Here is an 18,865-nt window from a genome sequence, read left to right as displayed (position 1 = left end):
TCAAGCGAATGAAATTGGGAACATAACGAGACAAGAGGCTGTTAGCATAGGGATAATAATGATAAATAAAGTGTAGATTTTTAACTCTATATTTTGAAAATTATGAGTGTCTCTGTGTTTCCTTCTGATTTTCTTTTATTTAATCTCGTCTTCTTTGTCTTGTCTTTTCCGGAGTCGAGGTGTTGAGGGAGAGGCCGCTAGGCTAGTCAAGAGGAGAAGCGCCGGAAAGAAGAGGAAGACAGCCGGGTCACCTTCGCACGAGAAGATGAAGAAGGTAAAGGAGAAAGAGAAGAAGCTCTTGCGTAAGGAGTGAAGCCGTTTGCGAACACTCTCAGCGCCTCTTGTAGTAAAACACCTACTTAATCTAACATAAGATGATGTCGAGAGTTTGTGTATGTCTCTTGACATGGATCGGTTTGAAGAGTCTGTGTGATGAGGTTGAGCGCAAAGAAGGGACAGGAAGGGCTGAACTTCTCAAGCATGCTTTCGGAGGCAATATTGACTCCAATGGGAACACGACAGAAGAAAATAGCCACACGAGTAAAAGACCGACTGGCGATGCTAATGGAAGTGGCCCTAGTTTGCGAAAAGCGAGAAAATCCATTTTCCGATTGATGAGAAGAAAGATAAACTTTGGAAAGAAATCGAGATGTTGAGAAAAGGCATCTTTGGAGTATCTTGAACCCGCATGAGGAATTGTTTGGGTTTGCTTGGTTTTAGTTAATATAATTGTTGACTTGTTGACTTTGGTAGGAAGAACTGAGCTGACGAAAAGTTTTTATTTATTTATTATTATTATTATTATTATTTTTTGTGCCGCAAGTAGAAACGACTGTATTAGACAGGTGAAAGATAATCGAGAATAGACTGCGAAGAAAAGATTTGCTCCGCAAGATCTCAATGTCTTGGAAAAAATACAAAAGATGAAGATAATTTTCAATTCGCTCAGAAATTTGACGTAATGCAAATTTTCGCCGCACGGAGAAACGGCGGTTTTACGAGTAAAATATATTCACAAAGAGTCGACAGAGAAAAGTTTCGTGCAGAAAGGTGTCAAGTAACGTCGTAGAAGAATTAAAGAAGCTGACAGAAGTTTCGTTGAGAAAGATCGGCTCAATGCCTTAGAAAAAATAATGAAGCTGTCGGAAAGTTGTGCTCAGAAAGATTAAAAAAAAAAATGAAGTTGACGAAAAGTTTTACTCGGAAAGTGTCGCTCGGAAAATTTTGCTCAGAAAGACTGGCTCAATGAAATTGCCGGAAAGATTCACTCAGAAAGATCGTCTCGTTGCCTTAGACAAAATAATGACACTGTCGAAAATTGTTTGCTTGAAAAGTTTTGCTCAGAAAGATCGGCATGAAGCTGTTGAAATTTGTTGCTCGGAAAATTTCTCGTAGAAAGATCAGAACAATACCTTAGAAAAAATAAAGAAGCTGACGAAAATTTTTGTTCGGAAATTTTTTCTTAGAAAGATCGGCACAATGCCTTAGAAAAAAGAATGACTGCGGAAAATAGTTAACCGAAAGCGCTAAGCGAAGCGAATGCAGATTTCAAAGAAGAAAATGAAGATTTAATCGAACAACCGTAAGACAATTAATAGAGACAATTGATTAGGTAATTGTGTGAATGTAATACCACAGAGCTAAAACTTCTTTTGATGAAAAATAAAAATAAAGATGGGTTTGTTATTGAATATTGTTGTTGTGTCAAATAACATACCTGCGGAAAACTGACAATGTTGTAGATTTATGCAGTTGAAATGAAATAGAACGAGACGCCCCCACGTAGAGAAAAATGCCCCCAGTGCATACTTAACTTTGCAAAATTAGGCTAAGCGAGCATAAAAACGTTCAAACTTAGGCTGACAAAGCTAAACGTGGTAACCTCGTCAGATTTTGTCGGAACGATAGTAACGAACTAAGCGAGCGTAAAAGCGTTCAAACTTAGACTGGCAAAGTTAAAAGTAGTAACTTCGTCAGATTTTGTCATAGCGATAGTAATGACTAAGCGAGCGTAAAAAGCGTTCAAACGTAGACTGATAAAGCTAAATGTGGTAACTTCGTTAGATTTTTTCGTAATGATAGTAATAAGCGAGCGTAAAAGCATTCAAACTTAAACTGACGAAGCTAAATGTGGTAACTTCGTCATATTTTTTCGTAATGAGAATAACGAACTAAGCGAGCATAAAAACGTTCAAACTTAGATTGACGAAAAGATGACTGCAAAAGTGATGTGTCTTGACCGCTTAACGGGCGGAGAGATAAGCCAATGAATCGGCATGACGTAAGTCATTTCGGGGTCTTTGAGTGATAGAGATGCTATCAAATTGTCGAGCAAGACTATGTATCAAACTAAGATAAGCAGACATACGCTCATCTCTTGCTTCAAAAGACCCACCAAACTGATTGGCAACAAGGCGAGAATCCGTGTATAACTGGAGCTTTCGTGCCCCCAGTGTCAAAATTGTTCTTAAGGCACAAATGGCAGCCTCATACTCAGATTTGTTATTTGAAGCGGCGAAGCCAAGTCGCACAGATTTCCCAATCTTTTCTTCGTCGGGTTTAACAAAAAATGCATCCAATTACAGACCCAGATTTACTATGGGAGCCATTTGAGTAAACAATCTATAGGTCAATGGGATTAGGAATTGCGTTTTCATGTTGGTCTTCGTCGCCCCCAGTTATTGGCGGCAAAATATCTTCCATAGATTCTTCCTGGCACAAGAAATCGTCAATAGGAGAATCATCAATCATCAATCAGCTATCAAAGAAGCCAAAGCATGTCCTTTTTCAGTAGTACAACTTTCAAAGACAATGCTATATGCACTAAGATAACTTTCCCATTCGGCTAATCTACTTGATTCCTCTTATAAGAGTTAGAGATTCTACGCCCCCGATCGAGCCTATGTGGAAGATGACACCTGCCATTACCTCTTACAAGAGTTAGAGATTTTAGGCGGTAACACGCTCAGTCCGGATGAAGATTGTCTTTTCTTTTCGCGAGTAACCCACCTATCTAGGTCGGTAGTTTTGTCGGGATTGTGGTCTTCCCTCTAGTTGCTTCGCGGACACCTTCTTTCCCCGCCTAGTCGGACACATGCGGGATGGCGTTTTTCTCAAATCTGCGAGGTCGGGCCGTCCCCTGTCGGTCGGTCCAGTCTAGGATGAAGGTTCCCCTTATACTTTCTTCCGTGACACCTTCTTTCCCAATGCCGGCCGGACTGTCTAGGATGGCGATTTTCCTCAAATCTGCGAGGTTGGCCTTCCCTGTCAGGTCAGTCCAGTCTAGGATGAAGGTTTTCCTTATACTTTCTTCCGTGACGCCTTCTTTTCCGACCTGGTCGGACCTATCTAGGATGGTGATTTTCCTCAAATCTGCGAGGTCGGCCTTCCCTGTCAGGTCGGTCCAGTCTGGGATGAAGGTTTTCCTTATACTTTCTTCTGTGATGCCTTCTTTCAGAGGCGTTTGTACCGCCATTTGCGGTAGCGGCGGCAGTGGTGTTGCTGCCTTCCGAAACCTAGTAACAAAAGTACGTAACTTTTCATCACGTTGTTGCTTGATGTTCAAAAGTGAGTCGACATCCTTTGACGTCTTGCAATTGTGGCGAAAACGATTAACAAACTGATTTTCTAGTTCATTATATTGGTGAATTAATCTTGAAGGCAACTCACTAAACCAGCGTAATACTTCTCCCTTTAGAGTTGATGGAAAGAGTTTACACATGAGCGGATCATCTCCACCCCATAACACCAACTTATTTTTGAACGATAGAACATGCAAGCCAGGATCTCCTTCCGACTCATCATAAAGTTCAAAATTGGGTTATTTGAAGTCGGGATGGTGGTAAGCTTCTTGAATGTCGGTTTAAAACTTATCAAGTGCTTATCATTGACCGGTCAAGTTTGTCATTCTTACATCCCTTGACTCTCTATCGTTAAGTTCTTTTGCAATCAACTCTTTCAACTGTTGTTCACTTGTTTTGTTAGAGTTAAAGTATTGGCTCGAACAACTGGACGCCCCCGGTCGTGCCCATATGGAGAAGGATACCTTCCATTATCTCTTATTGGAGTTAGAGATCTTTAGCGATACGCACGATCAGCTCTAACTGGTGATTGTCTTTGTCTATCCTTGTAACCAGCCTGTCTAGGCCGGTAGTCACCCTTGGCCGGGTGGTCGGTATAATTATACCACTTCTCCATGTTTTGTTGCTCTTGTCTGGGATGCCCGCCTTCCCAGTCATGTCAGACATATCTCGGATGGCAGTCTTCCCTGAAATTGCTTCTCAGAGGTAAATCTTCCATTTGAGATCGGACATGTCTAGGGTAGTAATTATCTCTGCCAATCCGATTCTCCCCATAAGTACGGGTAATAGGGTCATTACTCTTAGAGTGTGCACTGGTTGATTGTGTTTGAGAAATAACACGTTGTTGAGGACGGAAGTAGATCTTCAAGACGGTCCCATACACTGGAATGGCCTGCGTCCCTTCGTGGTCGCCTGATGTTGTTGAATTTGCAGCCTCGTCTACCGGCCTTTGCCTCTTTGCCAGCTTCCTTCTCAAGTTCCTATTTTAAATTTTTGACTCGTCGTAACTCACGCTCAACCGTATTAGGAGTGGCGGTAGCGAAGGCGGTGGTGGTGGCGGTGGCGCTGCTACGGTTGGATGTTGAGAATTGATCTTACCACTAGGAGCAACTTGATTGTTCAACGGTTCTTGCATTGGCTGATTTGAATTTCGAGGGTTGCAATTCCTATTAGCAGGAGGAATATGTTGACTATTTGGTCTGCTTCTTGTGCTTACTATCTTGATTGTTTCACATGATATTGAATTTTAAATTCCCCACAGACGGCGCCAATTATGTTTCGGCAGTAAACTGCTTCAACACAACGAGAGCAATGGTAAAGAACGCACTAAGAAACAGAGAAATTTAATGTTGGGGGAGATGAAACTGAACCAAAAATAATGGCTGCATACGTACCCAAGATCTATTCTCTAGGGATCAAGTTTCCACGTAGTTCCTTTATGAAAAATAGTTTGGTATTTATATAAGTAGAGTAAAGAGTCCTTGTAGCTCAAGTAATTGTGATAGACTATAACTCTCAACTGATAGTTATCTCTTTGATAAGAAATAAATCTTGACATAAATCAATGTACATTAGTGGCAGGCCATGTGGCTAAGGTTCAGCTTTAGACACATGAGTTAATGAGCCTGTACATTGATCCATGGTATTGTAAATTGGGCTTTAGCCCTGTTGATTAAATGAATAAAATAGAGACCCCTACTAATGGACGTTTGCCACGTAGGTGGGGGTCGAAACAATGTCCTAATACAAAAATAAAATTATCGTACGTTGTATTGATTCTAATCCGTTACACTAATGTGAATGCATTCTTTGGAACCATATTAGGAAACACCTCTACACTTTTATATCTCCACATAGTTCAATTTCCCTACTTTTTTTACTGTGATTTGTTTTAGTGTGTATTCCTTATAGAAACAGTTTGAGCTTGATTGGATGATAAATGATCTATATTAAAGAGATGAAAATAAACAAATTTCTACCAATGGCAGTAGGGGTGGAATTTGAGCCGAGTAGCTTGGGCTCAGCTCAAGCTTGGCTTGTTTAGGCCGAGGCGCCGCAGCGCCCCAGTATTGGAAGTTGGAGAGAGAGGGATGCCACAAGACTCCAATATGCCTTCGATGTAATGCCAAGACGCTTCTAGCCTCCACACATCAGGTTCCGAGATTTTTGAAGTATCAAGCCTTTGAAAGGTAGTTTATACTCTCGTCCAGGATTGGAGGGGTAGTATCGTTTGTATGCCATTATGGATGTTTGAGTTTCTAGCTTCTGCGCAGTTGGTATTGATACCGTCTTCTGTCTCAGTTTCTAGAACATGATCAAGTTGTTTGTTTGAAGTATTATAGGGCACACGACCTCTATCTCACAAAGAATTATTCTCTCTATTTCCAGTACTGTTTCAGAAGTTCGCCACCAGTGAAAAATAATAATAATTGAGGTTCGTCCTTGCCGACAGTTACATATTATCAGCTCGTTTCTATATGGAGTTTGATTATAGGTTTGTTGGGTGTTGTGATATGGTATTGTGAGTAAATGGGTAGAGAAGAAGGTCAAATTAGGCCACGTTGAGCTATTTCCTATGTGGGTTATCCTATTCATGTTACTGATTTAACTCAGTCGAAGAACACCTAGCCGGTCAAATTGGGCCAGATTCGATCCAATTTGCGTTTTTTTATCCTCATCATGTTTGGGGTTATTCTGTTTGTGTTTTTTTGTTATCCTCATCATGTTTGGGGTTATCCAGTTCATATTTTTTTGTTATCCTCATCATGTTTGGGGTTATCATTTTTTTATTCCTTTTATGCGGCAGTGGTGCTCAGTTCAAGTCGGAATAGACTAGCCTTTGTATGTTCCAACTCTATCTTGTATATTCCAACTTGAGGGGGAGAATATGAAGATATGAGGATATTGAGTAGTATATAAGGCAAGGAGAATATGGAGACGTATGTGGAAGAGTACTCATGTCTCTATATTCTATCATGTCTTGGCGAACTCACTTCTTTGCATCTTAACAATATGACATCCCCACTATTCAGCACTCATGTTTCTAGGTAGCAGTCAAGCCTAAACTACACTCATGTTTCAGTATTCAGGAGTACCCAGAACATATTTTGCAAGACTTTAACAATGATATTGATAGTAGCAGCCAAGAAGCTCACATCAAATCAGTGTTATTGTTTGCAATTTATGTTGTGCAAGACTTCAACAGTGATATTGATAGTTGATAAGTGCTCAAAAAGTGCAATTTAATCTTCAATTATGCCTCTTGTTTAGCCATCTTAGTAGACTATTAGTGTTTGTAAGTTATGTTTTATGATTCTACAGGTGAAAAATAGAGTTTTGTGGAATATTAGAGAAAAAGGGCTAAAACGGAGCAATTAGGAGCATTAAAGATCACATGGGAAGCCCATGGACAATCATGGAGAAGGCCAAGGAATTGAAGCTATTAAAGATGCGACTTGGACCTATTTTAAAGCCTATTTGGAAGCTCAAGGCCAAAGGATTCGTTGCTTGGACCAAAGCCCTCAAAAGAGGATAGAAGGATAGAGCAAAAAAGGGAAAATAGACTTCTGCGTTTGGGACGTATGGATCGTGAGTCCAGACGCATTGCTCGCGTCTGGACGCACGCGTCTGAGACGCAAGGATCGTGCGTCCAGACGCATGGAACGACACTATAGCCACTTTCTTCTCAGTTTTGAAGACAAAGTTAAACTCTGAAAGAAGTTGATTTGTATTAGGAAACAAATGGCAGTTTGGAATGCTTCTAGAACTCATTGTAACCCCTATAAATAGAGGACCTAAGTGCCTCATGTAATTTTCCAATTCACTTATACTCTTGCCTCCAGAACTTGAGGCAGAGAGAGATTAATAATAAAAGATTCGGTTTTAACTAGTCGAGTCTTAATAAGTTAGTCTTTCTAGTCTTATGTTCTTCGACTCTTCTTCTTCTCGTTTTTCGTGTTCTTCCTTCTTTATGGAAGGCTAATCTTCTTCTTCAAGGGAGGAGATGAAGCCGGTGCTTAAGGTTTAATGATTCTTCTGGTTCATGGTGTTCTTCAATCAGGTTAGTTCCTTATGTTTTTAGTTATTAGTTTCATTGCCCAGACCAGGGGATGGAAGTATATATTAAGATTTTTATTTATTGCAATCGAATATCATGCTAGTTTAGGATTTTATTTATTGCAATTGAATATTTGCTAGTAACATGCTTTTATTTATTGCAATTGAATATAATGCTAGAATAGAGTTTTATTTATTGTAATTGAATATTATACTATTATTCTCTACTTTTTTTCTAGTTGTGTAATGTTTTAGAGTAAGGGAAGTATTCCTTGTGTTTGCCTTAGATGGTGATTCATTGAATAGCTGCCCAAGTTCACATAAAAGGAAAGAAAATATTAATAACAGAAATATAGGAACAACCTTAAGTAGAGTTATTCGTTAATGATGTTTCATCCAAGAGGGTATCGACACTCGCTCAATTGCCTAATTGTAGTCTACTTGTAAGAACAACCATGAAACAAAAGGTCATTGAATCAAAAGTATTGGTGGATTCTAATCTCTTGAATTCCCTCTCTTATAAATTCTCAATAGTTTAGTTAGTTTAGTTTAGTATTAAAATCTAAAATCTATAATAATAGTTTTTAATCCCTCAAACCCCCTTTTTAGTCTTGTCCTTCATATAAACATACACTTAAAAGTGGAATGATACCCTACTCATCATTTACTCATTGATGGATAATTAGGTTTTGATACGCTTCTATTTATTCAACGACCATTATCTATCTACATCATCCATATACCATCTCATACACAAAAAGGAGCTCGTGTCAATAGTAGCAACCAAAAGTGGAAGTGGATATCCAAATATTCGAATCCGATTCGAATTCGTATTCAAAAAATCGGATATTATCCGAAAATTTCGAATATCGGATTTGGATAATTTTTTATGTTCGAACTGGTTTCGGATATGGATTCGGATACTGCCATATCCGCATCCGAAAATATTCGATCCGATTTAAAAAATTAATTATTATTATATATAATTAATTTATTTATTATTGTATAAAATATTATATAAAATCACTATAATAACAAAATAATAATAATAAATGACAAATATATATATTTATAATAGTTTTTACTGTGGTAAAATGAATTATCAAAGCAAATAAAATTTTAATTAATATAAATTTTCGGATCGGATATTATCCGATATCCGAAATCGGATTCGGATTCGGACTCGGATACAGGCATATCCGAATCCGAACATATCCGTTTGCACCCCTAGTAGCAGCCAAGAAGCTCACATCAAATCAGTATTATTGTTTGCAATTTATGTTGTGTAAGACTTCAACAGTGATATTGGTTGTAGCAGCCAAAAAGCTCACATCAAATCAGTGTTATTGTTTGCCATTGCCTAAACCGACGGTTTCACTTCCGAACGCGTCAACAAATTGTTCGAAGTTCTTCAACTAAAGACTGTTCTATGCTAAAGGGGGAGCTGTATTCTTTTCTTTTCTTTCTGCCATTCAAGCTGCAATTTACAAGTTTGCGGCATTACAGCTTGAGAGGGAGTATTCGAATATGTCAGTATTAGAATATGTCAAATATGAAAAGTCCTACATTTCTATAAGTGTGGACATTCATATCTAGTAGTTTCTATTATCATGTTTTAGTTTAGTATAAGTATGTAACTCTGGGTAGAGAACAATCTCAATACAATGACTCTAACCTTATTATTCTAGCCTACTCTCTTCTAAATTATTCTTCTTCTTGGTTTTTCTCTCATTAGATTAATGTCACAACTCTCCTAACATCATCACTAATATGGAATTCTACAGTTGTCTTGTACAATGTTGTTATATCTCATACCTGAAACCATAGGTAAGGCATGTATATAATTGATGTTAGATGACAAATTAGTAGAAAATGTTTTTTTGACATGTTTCTCTAATGATTTTGTCAAAAACATTAGAGAGGATTGTGGTAGTTCAATCTTACTATTTAAGAAGGAAAACTATAACATCCTCCATTAAGTTAACATGTGGGGATTGTGAAGCACGAGTACGTAGCCTAAACCATGATTTTTATATAACATTTTGTAAGTGTGTAACATAAGGAGGATTATTCAAGCTCAAACATATTCTACAAATGTGTTATCTTTCTTGAAGAAGAAAGGGCCTCATCCATGGCAAGCTTTTCACATCATGCAGGATTGCAACAGATTCAAGAGATATAGAGCAGTTAAAAGATTTCCATATTGTTCATGTTTATTGTTTATGTTTATAGAGAGTCTAATAGGTTAGCAGATGCACTTGTTGCTAATTTTCCTACTACTAGTTTTCTAGATATGTCAAGAAAATTGTATATGAAGATGTTATAGGAAAATAGTAGGGTAAATTAGTGATTGCCCTCAATTTTGAAGATTGGTTTTGCGATACCCCACATAATAATTTAATTTGGATTATCCCCCACATTCTAACTTCCCGTCAGTCAAACAATTTGTTATAGGAAAATAGTAGGGTAAATTAGCGATTGCCCTCAATTTTGAAGATTGGTTTTGCGATACCCCACATAATAATTTAATTTGGATTATCCCCCACATTCTAACTTCCCGTCAGTCAAACAGTTAGTTGACCGTGGTCAAGATTTCTGTTCAAACTACATGACGAAAATGCCCTTATTTAAATGTGACCAAAAAAGAGAAAAACCACGTAGACCTCACGTTTTAACCACCTCACCTGGGTTTCTCTGATTAGCGCCTAAACAACCCAATTACTTACAAACAATTTTTCTTCTTCATTGAATTCTTGAAATCTTCGTAGCTCTGGGGACACATCAGAGCTTGCACCACCAGTCTGTTCAGAATGACCATTCCCAGTTTAGTGATCACTGGTTGTAATAATAGTTGCATTGCAAGACTTAATTCTTGATGGAACCCACCCATCCCACACACACACATACTCTTTCTCTCTCTCCCTGTTTTCGTTCCTTTCCTAGTTCAGTTTCTCTTCTTCTTTTGTTTTTTCTGTTAATCGATTTAATGTACTGATGATAAAAAAATTGCATTTCAGGAACTTTTCTGATTGAGCCAAAGCCTCAAGAACCTACAAAACACCAGTATGGTTATGCATAGCTTTATTCAATTGCTACAACTGTTTGATATTCTTTCTTTTCTAATCAGAATGTTCGCAACATTTCTTTTTTTCCAGATATGATTGGGATGCTGCAACAAGTATTGCTTTTCTACAGAAATACGGTCTTCTGGGTAATGCCATTTCCTATAGACCCTTTTGGTTGTGTATTATATGTTTTATACTGCAATATTTGTAGTTTTGTATCTTGTATCTGATTGCACATGGCATGAGAATTTTAATGGCATACTTCTGTCGTCCTCCCATGCATCCTATTTATTATATCAGTAATGATATAGAAACTATTAAATGCCAGCAAGGGAGCGAACTTATTTTATTCCCTGATAGGCTGATATATGTGATATGGCATTGATCTGCTTTTCTACTAAGGTTTCATAAATGAGCTGACTACTGAAATCTTTTCGTATTTGACTCAGCATGTCCGACCATTGCAATCAAACTAAATTCTTTTTATATATTTCTCAATCAACATAGGAGAGTCTGAAGGATGCCCTTGTACTCTTACGGTTGTTCTGAAGTATTCCCTATGTGGATTAGCGAAAAATAAAAAGTACTCTCTTTGTGATATCAATCCTACGCCAAAGTTTGAACAAACATTTTACCAGAAGTGGCTTTCAATTTTTTTTGTTTGTTTGTTTATCAAATTATAGTTGTTTGCTCTTTTTCTAAGTTATTATCTGTGAGTCTTAACGATACTCTTCCAATTGTAATATTGTGATGTTTTTAACCACCTTCTGTTTGATGTCAATTCTACATTGAAGTTTGAACACATGTTAACACAAGTGACTTCACTTTTTAATGACTTTGTGGGGGGACTGAAGTGCCTCCTTTTGAAAGACAGATATATTAAGTTGTAGGGAGTGACTTCACTTTCTGTTTGCTTGTTCCTTCATGCCAATTTAAACTATCTTTGAGGTTTTCTTGTGTGGTTGTTTAAACTTATAAAGACTTGATGCCAACCGGTTGTCTAAAGAGATATTTTCATCTTCTACTAACCATGTCCGAACTTTTCAATCAAATTTATGCTTTTTGTTTTTTCCTCGATATACCACAATAGTGTTCTTTAGTATTCAGTATGTTTAGTTGCATTATCATATCTATTATGGGCACACTTCTTTCACCACAACCACAAAATTCCAACCAATACGTAATTTGACATTAGTTGCATTATCAATTTAATCAAATTTAGTCTAATTGTTTGTTGAAGAACTGAGATTCACGATCAGATGCTTGAGTATTTTCTTTAGTAAGCAAACATATTTAATTATATTCTTTCTTCTTGCAGAAGAGTTCAAGCTCAACATTGAGTGCAACCATGCCACTCTTTCAGGTCACAGGTAAAATCTTATATGCTGTCTTCAAGCAATCTCTTCATTACTTTTAGTGTAAAAATTAATGGGATCTTGTTTGAGAACCTGAAATATCCTGTGCACTTGGCAGCTGCCACCATGAACTTGAGACTGCAAGAATCAATGGTGTACTGGGAAATGTTGATGCAAACACTGGAGATCCTCAAATTGGTATGACTTGGCATGGCTGTCAAATTGAGGAGATTAAAAATATCCACGTTTCTGTTGTAGTAGCTAACTAGTTTTTGGACCCGGGCATACGCCCGGCCTCGATACAATATTATACTTTTTGAAATAGAATTTAAAAATTATTTTTGCTCATTATTATTATTATTATTCTCCTAAAATTTCATCATCATTTTATTATTTATTTATTTATTACATAATATTTATAAGAATTGAGTTATTCAGAGTTCCTTATCACTTAATTGTGCACACTTAAATTCATATCCAAATAGATGGTCTTTTACAAATCACCTATATTTTAGTAATTTTTTTTATTTGATCAAATATATAAGAATTGAAAATACACTCAAATTTAAATGTGTTTTGTGGTTGAGGATTAAGTTGGTTATAATAATAAGATATGTGAAGTTCCCTCTTTCGAATGGGAATTGTAAGTTTTATGATAATGTTAGTAGAATTGCAAGAGATTGAACCAATAATTCCTGATTGCAGCATTTGTTTTGATCGAGTAATATTGTGATTGTGACCAATACTCAATAAAATTACTACACATCAATGCGAACGTGTTTGACAAATGTGAATGTTAGCTGTAGATTCTCGGGTCAAATTTCAAAGTAATGTATAACACAAATAATAAAGAGTGTGTCTTTGTTCCAATATATATACGGATTGGCTAGGACGGCTAGTACTTTTCAGAGTCACACTTGCTGCCTAGTGCTTCTGACAGATTGACATGTTTTGGTAGATATGGTGTGGTTCGTACATATGTTTTGTCCCCTTTTTGTTAATTTACAATTTTACTTATGATCATGACTCATGAGTAGTTAGCTATTTTTGTAATTTTGTCATCATTAAAACAGTTGTAAAGACTTGATGGCTCTTATCGGTGTTTACCTTGGGCACCTACCTCTGAAGGTGCAATACCTACCTAGCACTCAAATAAACGAAATAAATGAGCCCCCAGCAAGGCCCAATGCAACCCCATTTTCCAGGCATACATGACAAAATGGTTTTGGAAATCAAGCTAGAAATAAAATTAAAGCATATATAGTTGAAAAGATTATCACTAAACATAGTTGTTAATCATATATGAAATTTAAACCACAAATTAAAGACGGATTCAATAGTGACAAACTTTCATAAATGAGAAGTAGTATTCATTGTGATGCTTTCCTTTTCTTTATTTTCAAATCCTTCTTCTTGTCTTTGTTGCTAATATCTTTGCAACTAATTTTCTCATTTTCCTTCATCTCTTTAATTATTTCCTTTAGCTCAAAGATCTTGTCTTTGTTTCTTTTTTCTTCAATCATACAATCTAGCATAACGTTTTTGATGGTGTCTAGCTGAATTTGTTTTTGTTCAACTTGTTTTCTTTTCTTCAAGAGTTCTTTGAAATTGAAGTCTTCAATTTCTATTTCACGTTCATCTTTTATAAATTTGATAGCATTAAAAGCAAAATTTGAATCTTGTGCCTTTTCTATAGAATATCACGGGCTTCAAAGAATTCTTTAACTATGGCGTCTTCATTGTTAAAGAATATGTTTTGGTACATGTCTTGTTATTAATCACGATGAATTGTCCGTTCTCTATTTTTTGTGTTGTATTAACGGATCTTGTTGAACATCAAGTTTCGCTTCTAGAATTTCCTTTAGCAACTTATTTTTACATAAGTTGTAATTTTTGTATTCCATGACCCGCAATATAATTTTGTATACAGGAAAACATAATTAAATATATGAAACTCATAAGAATAGATATTTGGATTAAATTGAAGCTGTTTGATAGTACACGATATCTACATATATCTTGGTAAAAAATCTTGAAGTTGAGATTTTGGTGTTCTCTTATAATAATTGTGAGTTCATACTTCAATAACATATTAATAAAAATTAATATTTGCAATTTCAGACCTAATAATATGAAAGTAGTTGTTCAATCGATAGATAATAAGTATGAGAACAATAACCAAAGAATTGTGTAACTTAATTGCACTTGGTGCATGTGTAGAGAATTCCAAGTATTCAAAACAGGAACATTAAATAAGATCGATATTTTATTATACATAAGGAACTAACAATGATATAAAAGATGATTGTGGATGCAATCTACTATCTATATACTTGTATCTCCTTGACTTTTCTTATGATTTTTTTAATTAGTATTGTAATAGGTTAGAGAATAGTAGAGAGAAAACATACCTTTTATCAGACAATCAATAATAGATAAGAATATGGCTGCTAGATATTGGAGATGAAATAAGTCGGAGGCCACAAAAGTTATAAGATACTACTTAAGGTTATAATAAATTATTTCTCCTTAGTGTCCTTTTTATAGACCATTTTTTTTTTTTTTCTCTGAGAAGGTTTTCTATTTTGATTTGTAATCTAAATTCTATTTAACGTATGTTTCTAACTATTGTCTACAGGTGCATTACATAAGCACATGATGTGTAAAGTGAGAAGAAGTAGTTGCTTGTGCATGACATTGTGGTGGGGGCATTGGGTTTTCATCTATAATAGGGAAAGGTCTAGCAGTCGAATTGCCCTTGCAGCAGATGCTGATACAGTCCCAGTGGGACTTGGAGACTCTGTAGTGACCGGTTTATTTGATGGAGTCAGGAAATCGCAGTAAATGTTGATGCAGTCCCAGTGGGACTTGGAGACTCTGTAGTGACCAGTTTATCTGATGCAATCCCAGTGGGGCTTGGAGACTCTGTAGTGACCAGTTTATTTGATGGTGTCAAGAAATCACTGAAATCATCGATGGGTCGTCCTCTACAATGGCTTTTACTCTCATATATAGCTCTTGCTCAAGATACTATCTTTCTGAATCCTGTGATCTTATATTCCACATGCCCCGATTGTCTAACTTTATCAATGTAGCCGTCCAAGAATTTGGATATACCTGCTCAAATAACGAAACAGTATAATTTGGATCACCTCTTGCATACGGCATATGTTTAAACATTGATAAACGCAAAATTCAAATGTTTCCACAAACCTGAACAGTAGATCGAGAAATAGCCTCGTACATATTGTATGTTGATTTCTTGGTCTCATCCCTTAGGACAAACAATTTTGAGAAGGGCACTTCAAGTCGATTTTTTCTAACTCAATTCTTTTATGTATTAAAACCACTACAGTAAACTGTTGATTATTGTGAACATGAGGTTCTGAGTTCAGTTAATTCATCTTTCAAAAGAAAACACCGGTTGCAATGGTAATTGGTTGATTGATTTGTGTGCTTATACTGCGGTTTGGGTGTTTGTTTGTGTGATATTAGTTTTCAGATGTATACATGTTCATCTTGAACTTGTAACCGAATATGTGAAAGGTGTATGTCCGCATGGTTTCTTTTCTTTCATCTCGAGATAATAATTTTCATCTTTGTTTAACGGGACCACTTGGCATTGATGATGGAGCTTGTTGGGATGATGCCACATAAAGGTGATCTTACTATCGTTGTCATTTGTGTTTTTTTTGACTCTTGTATCAACTGGAACTTCCAGTTGATAAGAAGTTTATCTTTTCAGATTGCTTTTGGTGGTCGGTACTCACGAGACTTTTTCAATAGACATGGAGATTTGAGGCACATCCCAGCTTGCGCGTTTCGCCCCTTCATAAGGTGCTTTTCGAGAAATATGGATTCAGCGAGCAAGATGCAGTTGATATGGCTGATTTTTAGTCCCGATAGTTTATTTTGTTCCCCGAAGCGGCCAAAACTGCCCGCCATTACTTCTCCATCCGTGGATCGGTGTGGCCCTCGCGATTCTTGAGCCTGGCTGCGTGCCCGATAGGCAAATTGATGTCATTGGCGGATGCAACTGACGAGAAAAAGAAGAAAGAGGAGCATGAGAGGGATGCAATGGAGGTCGGTATGGGGAACATTGTTATTGACGGAGCTCTGAACAAATAAAATCTCCTTAAACCTTATAGGAACTTTGCAAAGGTTGTCATTTACAGTTTAGGTAGCTCGCCACTTTCTCTCATCTACCTTGAGTTTCAGTCGGTGAATACAACTATTACGGCGGCAAGGCATGATCACTTTCTCATATAGATTTGATATCCAAATTGCGGCGTGATGAGTTTGACCTTGGGGAACTGAAGTGACGGTTCGAGCCATTTATTTTTCAGAACGCAGGATGGATTTGTACTCTAGAACATTGTCAAGCGGGATATTGTTCCTTGTCCTTGTAACCTAGCACACATTTTGTGTTTGATGTAACAAGATATCATTCTTGGCTTTCATTCGGAAGAGTCGTACCATAAATTTGGCAACAATTGACTCAAAGATTTTGAATCTATTTTACCTTTTGTCAATTTGCTTTTCGCATTCTTATAGGATTTCACGGGTTACGAGTATCATTCATGGGGGTCTATTGTGCCATTTTAGGTTTGGATGTTACAATTTTAGGTCGCGATTGATTATGGCATCAAGATATCAAGACCAAATTAATATTGTACTAAGCCCAAATTGGCTACTTTGATCTTTGTTATAACTTTTTTTCTTGCTTTAACTACACTTAATTTATCATTGCATACTTTCCACTTATGCATCGATTGAAATAACAATAATATATACGTAAGAATAACTTTAGTAAAAAATAAAAAGGTAGAAACATTCTATTGCAATAATGGACTAATGTATGCTAATAATATCCATGTCATTTGCATTGGCAAGTATAAATTAAAAATATAATTTTGCTAGTAAATTATTAATCTTGTTTGTCTTCACTTGTTTTGCAAACTTTCTTGTTTGGTGGTTGGTCGTCTTCTCCCTCGTTTGAATCTTGATGATGGTTGTGACACTTCCATCCAAATGCACTTTTGAACGATGTGAAATCTGTTGAAAAAAATAGTATAAAGATGTTGTATTGTTATATTATGTTACACAAAATAAAGTAAACTTAGGCTGCAAAGTAATTGTTCTAATGACGGATATGGGTTGTACCTTTGGATTTTCTTCTCCGTTGTAGTAGTCGATTTGTGAAGTGAAAAGACTTTAGAAATAGTGAGTGAATTATTGTTTCGTTCTTTGTTGAATTTTGTGACTCTTATCCGAAATATAGCCGTATGGCCAATCAACTTCCTAAATTCCTTTTCAAGCAAACTCATTTCCATTCTCCTATAAAGATATATCAACGATCGGTTAACATAATTTTGGATGTTATCTATATTAGTAGGCAATTTGTGTATAAATAATCTACCTTTGAATCCATTTGCGATTAATTCCTGCGCTCTTTTTCATTAAAGTTGATGCCACTTCTTCAAATGCAGTTGCCCTTGCAAAGGTACGTGTTGTCCTCAATATCAAACTTTAGGATGTACCTTGAAATTTAGTTTACGTTTAGTTGATATACCATGCTTCATATATTGTAAGTGATACTTGATCAAAGAGACTTACTTTTGAATTGGGTCCACGACACCATGCTTTGTGCAATCATATCCTCTGTGTTCATATTCAACTTCTTTCCACAATTGGGGTTTGGGCAAGCGTTGTAATACCAACCGCGTGCATCACTTTTTGTTATGGATGCCTTGCATGTAAAGTACTTTTCCTGCAAAGTAATAAGTCATTAAACATTGTATTGTTTTATTTTTTGTAAGTAGTTCATAAGAAGAAGTAACTTACGCCCTAAAAAAAAAGATCCATCCACAGAATTTGTTATCTCGGACAAACACCTCCTGTTTTTGGGTCATTACTTCTTCGGTAGTTTTCGATGTCTTCATTTGCTCTTCTTGTATTTCAACTTCCATTGGACTGTAAAAAGAGTTTTTTTTTATTATTTTTATTTTTATTTTCAGTTTTATTTCTATTAAACTGATTAATTATTACTTTGTGATAGTTCTATTTGATATGCACTTTTTGAGCGGTAAATTCGGAATTTCTGAATCCCGGTATATTTTTTGTCCCGATGTTGTAGAAAGAGAATACGTTCCTATCATATAAAGTTAATTTTAGATAATATTTCACTTATAAACTAATAAATGTATTTATATAACGCACCAGATTAAAGTAACTAACGGATGTTGAACTTATTATTAATGATTGTCCTTGAAGTGTTTTGAACTATCCAATCTTTGACATTGTTTGCATTCTCACCCCAAATAGTTACCGCTATAGAAGAGTTCCCCGCAATAATCACGCTAACAATTTTTAGTTAGTACAAAGGCTGATTATGTTGTATAATAAGCTGTCAATTTAGAAGACTTACCATTCATCTATTAAATATATTTTCATCATGGTAGTTTTATTTTTATTTTTCTTCAGTTTTTCTATTGGTTGTGTCCACGTTTTGACTATTCCGATGACATCTGTAGACATTGAAATAGAATTGTGTTATGACATAGCAATTAAGTTGAGTACTTATTGTTTTAGTGAATGTAGATGTAGTATTTACCTGTTAGGTGTATGTTGTCTTTTCTTGATGACACTTCAGAAAAATTTGTGAAGTTAAATAGCTGTTTTGGAAACTGTATATCTACTTCTTTGGATGGCTTCAAGATCGTATTCCAATTGAACATAATAATGTAGTCATGATTGACGGGACGGTATGTCACTTTTCATATATTTTGAATGTAGAAAACTCTTCCAT

At 36.2% G+C, this 18,865-nt stretch overlaps 1 protein-coding gene across 2 annotated transcripts; it reads left to right on the top strand.

Moving 5' to 3' along the window:
* The first annotated feature begins 10,376 nt into the window (after positions 1-10,376).
* Positions 10,377-12,527, top strand: LOC147482251 (xylose isomerase-like). 2 transcript variants are annotated; one of them, XM_086580095.1, is made up of 5 exons: positions 10,377-10,460; positions 10,655-10,700; positions 10,793-10,848; positions 12,021-12,072; positions 12,176-12,526. In XM_086580095.1, exons 1-5 carry the CDS (start codon positions 10,448-10,450, stop codon positions 12,324-12,326), a joined length of 318 nt encoding a protein of 105 aa, XP_086436221.1. In that variant the 5' UTR covers positions 10,377-10,447; the 3' UTR covers positions 12,327-12,526. The 2 variants fall into 2 exon arrangements, with proteins under 2 accessions (XP_086436221.1, XP_086436220.1); XM_086580094.1 differs by having other exon boundaries at positions 10,411-10,475; positions 12,176-12,527.
* Positions 12,528-18,865: the final 6,338 nt, after the last annotated feature.

Source organism: Coptis chinensis, chromosome 8, assembly GCF_015680905.1.
Source record: "Coptis chinensis isolate HL-2020 chromosome 8, ASM1568090v1, whole genome shotgun sequence".
In the NCBI taxonomy this organism is placed as follows: domain Eukaryota; kingdom Viridiplantae; phylum Streptophyta; class Magnoliopsida; order Ranunculales; family Ranunculaceae; genus Coptis; species Coptis chinensis.
The sequence above is the reverse complement of the archived record's forward strand: the minus strand, read 5'-3'. Positions and strand labels throughout refer to the sequence as shown.

Coding starts and splice junctions, on each gene's coding strand:
- LOC147482251 (XM_086580094.1), top strand. CDS start 10,448: ATGACCATTCCCAGTTTAGTGATCACTG. Junction 10,701..10,792: donor CAAGAACCTACAAAACACCA/GTATGGTTATGC, acceptor CTTTTTTTCCAG/ATATGATTGGGATGCTGCAA. Junction 12,073..12,175: donor GCCACTCTTTCAGGTCACAG/GTAAAATCTTAT, acceptor TGCACTTGGCAG/CTGCCACCATGAACTTGAGA.